We start from the raw sequence: 8,133 nt of genomic DNA on the forward strand, positions 1-8,133 counted from the left end.
AAATGTTAAGAATAGTGCGGTCTAAAGACTTAGTAACTGATTATGTGGGAAGTAAATAAGAACTACATAGTGTCTTCACATTTCCAGGAAGGTGGTTCTTCACCATGATAGAAAATATTTAAAAGAAAGCAAGTTTGCAGGGAAAAGATTATGGATTCATTTTAAGAGAGGTGGCATTTGAGGTATTTGTGGGACTTCAAGTAGGTAAGTCTCAAAGCCAGTATATATCCATGGGGTTAGCGTTCAGGATAGATGCTGAGGATGAGGATAAAGGTTGGACATGGATGAGATGATTAGGGAATAGCATGTTGAGCAAGAACTGAAGAGTGCTGCAGACCAGAACCAAGGAGAATACCAGCATATAAAGGACAGCCAAAAGGAAGGGGGATGGGGCGGGGCAGGGCCTGAGAGAATGAAGGGAGTTGGTGCAGGAAGAAGAGGCAGGCTAGACAGACAGGAGAACATGGAGATAATATTGTCTAGAGAGTTTGGGCTGTACTGGGTAAGGAATAAGACTCAGCACTGTTCAGAGACCATAAATTTGGCTGATTGAACTTGGTATTTAGAGGATATGAGTGACTTAGTCCCAAGTATTTTCAGAACAGTATAGGTCAGATTGCAAATTGTCTGCCATGTCTATTTTTTTCCTCTTCCTTTTAGAAAGAAAACCCCAGGTTTTAGTAGTGTACATGGCAGCCTAGCTTGTATCTCAGCTTCACTTGCAGTAAATACGACTATGTGTCTTAAGTTTGAGCACATGGAATATGCACAAATGGTGTGTGCTAATTCCAAACCATCACCTAAAGTATGATGATTTTAGGTGACCCCCTGCCAACCCCCCAAATCTAGCAGGTTGGAAACAGATGTAGAGATGAACCAGCTTCAGCCACACAAATGAAGAGAGGACCTATCCCTTGGGAGAGGAGCAAAACAGAAGGATTTTACAGGACAGAGCCACCCTACCAACTTTGATACACTTAGCACTAGACTGTTTTATGAGAGAGAAATAAATAAACTTACTTTAATTCTTTGGGTTTTAGGTTCTTTATCTACTCTAACCGTAGCAAATAGGTTCAAAAGTTTGTTATTTGTAAATGAATGAACAGGACTGGGAAAATTCAGGCTGCTGCTCTGGGTGTTATCTCCTGATTCTGTCATTTGTGAGGGTTGCAGAGGGTTGAGATATTGGAAAACGAGGGCCGACCCCGTGGCTCACTCAGGAGAGTGTGGCGCTGGGAGCGCAGCAGCGCTCCGGCCGCGGGTTCGGATCCTGTATACGTATGGCTGGTGCACTCACTGGCTGAGCGTGGCACGGGCGACGCCAAGCCAAGGGTTGCGATCCCCTTACCAGTCACACACACAAAAAAAAAAAAAAGACAAAAAAGAAGGAAAACGAATCATAGTAGTCAGCCAGGTGCCACAATGAGCAGTGTTTACCTAAAAATAATTTAAACATTGTTTATGTATTTTGACTAGAATCAATCAATAAGCAGAAGTTTTTTACAGACCAAAATATAAAAGTTAATCTTGGCAAAATAGAAAAGCTGGCAAGTTAGGAGGTGAAGGGAGTGATGGGAAGGTGGATAATGTATCTTATAAAATTATGAGACATGGGATACTGTCAAAATTGATGGAACAAGAAATATAGGTTTAAGAAAACATTTAGATTTATAAAGCAACACAATAGTGTTTTAACTATAAGAAATAGAGAGGGTCTAGGGGAGGTGGTGTTAAACTAAAGCCTCATCTATGTAGCAGGAAGTCAAAAGATAAAATCTAAGGTTGATAATTCAAATAGTAGCTATGGAAATAATTTCTAGAAGTAAAAACAAACAATTAAAAATGGATTCCACAAGGAAGGGATGGGGCCAAATATACTTAAACTGCATTAAGTGCCAAAAAATTGTTTTCATGTTGACAAAACTGGTACATCATCTTTAGAAGAACTGATTTGACTTTTGTTAAATTTATTCTTAAGTATTTTATTCTTTTTGATGCTCTTATAAATGGAATTGTTTTCTTAATTTCATTTTTGAATTGTGGACCTTTTTTATTATGAAATATCCCTTTTTGTCTCTAGTAATATTTCTTTATCTTAAACTTTCTTTTGTCTGATAAAAATATAGTCACTCTCTCTCTCTTATGGTTTCTAATTTATTTTTTAAATAAATATGCGTACATATTTAGAACAGAAGAGTATAAGGAAACACTAAAATGTTAACATTAGTTGTATCTGGCTTATAGAATTATGAGTTTTATGTTTTTCTGTGTATTCTGAGTTTTCTGTGATGTTTGTATTGTGATTAGGGGGGAAAGGTTATTTATATAAATTTTTTTAAATATCAGCTAAATATTTTTGGTTGCATATTAGAAATTGACTCCGACAAGTAGAAGAGGGATTTTTGAAAAGATATTGGACTAATCATAGAATCAACAGGAAAGCTGGAGGACCACGCTAAGAAGAGATCAGAGCTAAGGCAACTGCAGGGGTTTGGGTAGCAGAAACCTCTCAGCTGTTTCATCTGGGTGATGCCACAGGAATAAATGAGCTCTGACTTCTTGTATCCTCTCTCTTTTGATCTCTCCAATCAGGATTCAAAATCTAGGAGAGAGCATCCTGCTTGAGTTAAATAAATCTTTGACACTTGGCGAGGAATGTACATGGCCCCTTGATTTATAATAATTTGTTTGCAGAATTATAGTTTACAATACTAGGCATAAAAAACTGTAGCCATCAAGATGACTAAGAAATCATTTGTTTTGAATACAGTGACCCCAGTTATTGTCACTTACCCTGTGTTGTTGCAGGGCTCACCACGCTGAATTGAAATTCTGATTTCTGTTCCATTTGACTATGAGTTCCATGTCTTCCTTGAAGCAGTTACGTTCAATTAGAAAATGAGGAAATAGAGACTTTATAATGATACCAAGGATGACTTTTTGATAATTTGATACTTCCTAGAATGTCTGTCATCTCCTCTCTGATTTACCTAATCAGCTTGTACTTGCTTACCAAGACTCAGCTCAAGCATTCCCTCATCCAGGAAGACTGTCTCCCTTACGCCCTCCTACCACATCTTATTCTCATTTACAGGCCATTCGTCCCTGTACATAGCACTGTTAATGTGCTTGTCACACTGTGGTATTGGTTAATTTGTCTGTGTCTCACAATCACCAGACTGGCAGACTCTGTCTTATTTTTGATTCTCCAGTCCCTTACACAGTATCTACACATCAGACATTCAGTAAATATTTGTTGAGTGAATGAGTGAATGAATGTGCCAGAAAATAGGAGCAAGGCATCCCATGTAGAGACCAGCCTATATAAAGGTACGGCACATGGCATATTCAGGAACTGATGAGAAATTCTGTAGGATGAGAGCATAGAAAGATTAATGGGAGAAGAGTCTGAACTAACAGAAGAATGAGTGAGATTTGGCAGGGGAGCGTGACCCTAGAGACTGTGTGGTACATAAACACTGGCTGGGACTGGAGCTAGTAAAGAGAATCCTCAGGTGGTAGAATATTGTCTCTGGGAATTAAAAGGTTCAGACCTGGTTGGAAAGTAAATTCACCTACCAGGCAATAGCAATTTTTTAAGTCCTGGGGATACAGTGGTGAATAATACAGACAAGATTCCCACTCCCATGGAGCTTTCAGTCTAGAAAAGGCGACAGATAAAACAACATACAGACTCAAAATTATATATACACATTCTCAAAACTGAAATGCCATGTTGTAGATAAAATGTTCCAGGACAGCACTCACCAGGTTAAGTCTTCAGAGCAGTCTGGTGTCTCCACTGAAGATTTCCCTAGAGTTAGAAGGGAACCTCCTTACAGCCCACATTCCAGTCATTTACTGCTAAGTTTTTAGAAGTAAAATGACATACATTATGCATGTTCTTAATGTGTGCAATACTTAGGCACTCTACAAAAAATGTGTTGCAAAGAAGAAAAACAAATAATTTATCACAGGAACACTTTCTTTTTTAGCAAAAGTGATTTACTTTTTTCCCTTGTTTCATACTTCACATTGGGATATTATTTTTTAAAGCTTAATTAATTGGGTGAAATATACAATAGTAAAATAAAAACCAGTCATTGCCTATATTAATGTCAGGTTGTGTTTGTAGCTTACGATTTCTACTGCCTGAAAAATAATGTTGCATTTTTACAAGTTAATCCACAACCTTCACAACTTGCATTTTTGTTTGTTTGTTTGTTTGTTTGTTTGTTTTCCTGTAATAGAATGGACTCTGTTAGTAAAAGAATTTTTAATTCTCGATGTAAACATTAGCCCACGCTACTCAATCTAGTCTTATGTTTTCTTCCCCCAGCTGTGGGCTCATGTAATGATAAAGGTCTTCTTCTCTCTTTTCCAGGGTGCTGATAAGACTGTGAAAGGTCCAGATGGACTGACTGCCTTGGAAGCCACTGACAACCAGGCAATCAAAGCTCTTCTACAGTGATGGATGGATGGACTGATAACTTGGGAAGAATGACTCTCCTGTGGCCTCACACTGCTGCCTGTCTGTCTGTCACTCTCTATCTGCCAGCTTCTTCAGCTAAATACTTTAAGAGGGGTGAGGGGAGAGAGAAATTCATAACAAATCAGACTACCAGAAAAAAACAATGTTTCGGAGGAGGGGGAAAAAAACCATGATCAGGCTTTTTACTGGGATTCCTGATCAAGTCAGCCTCTTTTCCATTTCTAATAAAATATACAGCTTATACCCAAGGGAGAGCAAAGACAAAATATACTGGTAACATTTGACCTTTTCAGCTCCCTAGCTAATTTATTAATTAGATCGTGTAGAAGGTCTGATTTCTACAAAGGCCACCTCTACATATTTGGTAGCCCTGACTGTGTGAGCAGTAGTGGCTGCTGCGATGTAAACTTAGGGTGCTGAGATAAGCAATTAGCTACAGCCTTCTGCCTTAAGAATGCACTCTCCTGGGGATTTCCTGGCATAGGGAAGAGCGCTGCCTGTGGTTGGTGACCAAATTTTTCCTCAGTGACTTTAAGCTTTATGTAAAAGCTTAGTTAATGTGATGAGGGGCACACTCCTAAATTGCTGGATGACTGAACTTTGGATTTTCTCTCCCCTTTTCACACAGATTTCATGTCTCTTTAGATAAAACTGACTAGTTTTATTTATAAAATCTTAAATTTTGGAAGTCTAAAGGAGAAATCATTCCAGTATGCATTTTTTTTTCTCTTCCAGATTCAGACATTTGTATAACATTGAAACACTTTCAAACTCCTGCTGGTAGTAAAAGGGGATTTAAAAGTAGAACCTTAGCCATAGCGTGTAGTATCATATAAAGAGAGAACAGCTGTCCTATCACCTATGGATTTTCTTCATTTGCTATTTGAGTGGATTGACCTGCGTTGTGTTTGCAGAATCTAGGAACATTCTTTGGAATGCCTCTCTGAGATGCATCTTGGATGCTGATTGCTTATTGCACCAAAGCTATCACTGGGGTGAGATTTACTATTTGGACAAATTTAGCCCCATCCCTTCAAAAATACGCTAGTTACCAGGTTTCCCCGAGTTGTTGATAACCTTCTGCTGAACATATGCCAACCCACCTGCATAATATTTTTTTTGTTTTATGAATCATGCATAAAGTGTGACAACTTCAAAATATATTGTGTTCTTAGAATACAGTGTTCTAAAATGGTGTTCTTCAGACATACAGAAAATGTTTAGACCCATCTCCAAATGTTTATTTCATGAGCAGCACAACTAATTAAAACATATAACCTTAAATTTGATATCCTGCATTTAAAATATTAAGATTCCTTTGACTTGCTGTCCATGTAAGCTTACTATAAAAGTATTAGCGTTTTTCCTTAGCCAAGTCATGCAATAATTGAATGTACCTCAAATTTTTAGAGGGGGGAGGGTGAGTTAGGGACTTGTAGTCGGATTGTGGGTAGTAAAGAATTAATGATGATCTTTTAAGGCAATGGAACATTCTACAGCAGGGTTAAACTATTATCAAGAACAGTCAGCCTGGCTCGTCGGTTTTATTGACCAATTGCTGATTAGTTGGCATTTGGATTTGTGTGTGCGTGTGTGTATCTTTCCCCATGAACCCTTTTTTTATCCTGTGGCTTTTTCACTTACAACTAGCCTAACCCTGTAATTTTCCTACATCCAAGAAAACAATCACAAAGTTGAGGTCTAAATGCTTTGATATATTTGGCTAATTCTGCTGTCTTAATGCAACCTGTTAGAGTTGGATTTAAAAAATCGGTGACAGTACTTTATTACATCACTGAACTATAATATCGAGACATCCTCATTGAAAATGGAGGGCACTCTATCAGTGTATAACTATCAACGTAGTGCGAAAGGGTGTTTTGATTTCTTTGTTCTCACCTCTTGGCATAATGCTATTTAAACAGCTTGAATTTTATGCATTACGCAATTTTCACCTTTACTTTCCAGAGTGTTTTGTTGTAGTTGGCTGTTGCAGAGAGTGCATTGTCCTATTATTCCTAAACCAGATCTTCTTTCTACAGTCATGATGGTATAGAAACCATGTGATTCTTTGTATGGTTTATCCTGATATTCCTTGTAATGCAGTAGAGGCTATTTCGCCTTCCTCCTCCTTCCTCAGCCATTTTGTAAACCCCATAATTATGAAGCGATTGCTTGAGAAAATAACATATAAACATAGAATAGAATAGACTGACCAAGATGGTTTGCAATTTCTTTTTTTTTTTTTTGACTAGGTTATTTATAATGTATTTCTGAACCACTTGGCAGAGAAATTCACACTTTAAATGTTCATATTTGGAGTAAATGAAACTAAAACTATGTCTGCTTTTTGGTACTACATGCATTAGCAAAAGGTTAAGTAAGTTTTGTTCTCCACTGAAGTAATATTTAACATCTCAGAAAAACTATTGCATGTTCTGTAATTTTGTATTAAGTCAGTCATTTCGTATGCACTATGTCAAGTAACATACAGGTGGTTTACCTGTTTACAGTAGTGTACTAACAAATTCTTCCTTGCAGCTTTCGGACTGGTATCTATAGACTTTTAGTTTAAATACAGCACCTGAGTATCCCAAGTAGTTCTACTATGCATAGCTCACCTTTCTAAACCCCGTTGGCACAGAAGGAAGGTAAGTAGGTAGGTAGTTAGGTGCAGTGTGTGGAAGCTGCAAACAAGTAGGCCCTTTATTCATTGATTTCTTTCCCCATGTAACAGATTTTAAATCTATATGTACCTATTTTTTTTTTAAACTTCAACTGAGCTGCTGTTTTCTTCCATGCAATATTGTATACTCAATTGTGTATAGAAGAAGCTGGTGAGAGTGCCCTCCTACATAAATAAGCAATTGCAGTGTTTTGCATGCAAAATTTTAAAAATTTAAATTGTCCTGATTCTATTTTGTAAATGGAGAAACAATCATATCTTTCTAAGCAGTAATGGAGGAAGACTAGTGCTTTGTGCATTTTGATATATTTGAGTTCATTTTTCCACAATGTTATATACTTTTGACACAATTGAGTTTCTCATAAGTATCCTAGTTCATGTACATCAGAATGCTAAATAATACTGTGTTTAAGTTTTGTGTTGCAAGAACAAATGGAATAAACTTGAATTGTGCTACAACTAATGTGTCAGCAGCATTTTTCTTCCTCGGTTACTATTTGTCCCTTTTCCAGTCTTCTCTACAATTATACCAGAACTTTGATTGACGCAAATTTTTAATTAATCTATATTAAATTATCCTTCTTCTAGGAAAAAAATGTATAAGTGGAAAGAAAATAAAACGTATCAAAGATTTCGTTGAAATAATCCATACTAGTCACTGGAAGCTTTTGCTTTTGTGTTTATCTCCTGATACAAATTGTTTAACTATAAATGTTCAGGAACCCTCCTGGCTGATGGGGAGCAAGGTCTAGCCAACGCATACCAGCGCATCAGGATCTTCAATGTGTTGAAGAAAAACAGAGTCAAGGTAAACCTCTTTGATCCTTTTATTGCTCATTTAAGTTGCTGCACGTTTCTTGGAGATTGACATTTTCTAAACTCACTTTTTTAGGGTGTGCTCTTTAGGGTGAATGATCACTGTGAACCTCAAATCTGAACAAAATTATATATAAAG

At 37.2% G+C, this 8,133-nt stretch overlaps 1 protein-coding gene across 1 annotated transcript in view; it reads left to right on the top strand.

Moving 5' to 3' along the window:
• The window catches only part of MTPN (myotrophin), a 54,826-nt gene extending 47,189 nt beyond the window's left edge, over positions 1 to 7,637 (top strand). Inside the window, exon 4 of the mRNA XM_063100890.1 lies at positions 4,385 to 7,637. Coding sequence (XP_062956960.1) covers positions 4,385 to 4,471 — 87 coding nt within the window. The 3' untranslated portion in view covers positions 4,472 to 7,637. The remainder of the gene's footprint in view (positions 1 to 4,384) is intronic.
• Positions 7,638 to 8,133: the final 496 nt, after the last annotated feature.

Source organism: Cynocephalus volans, chromosome 6 (assembly GCF_027409185.1).
Source record: "Cynocephalus volans isolate mCynVol1 chromosome 6, mCynVol1.pri, whole genome shotgun sequence".
Lineage (NCBI taxonomy): Eukaryota > Metazoa > Chordata > Mammalia > Dermoptera > Cynocephalidae > Cynocephalus > Cynocephalus volans.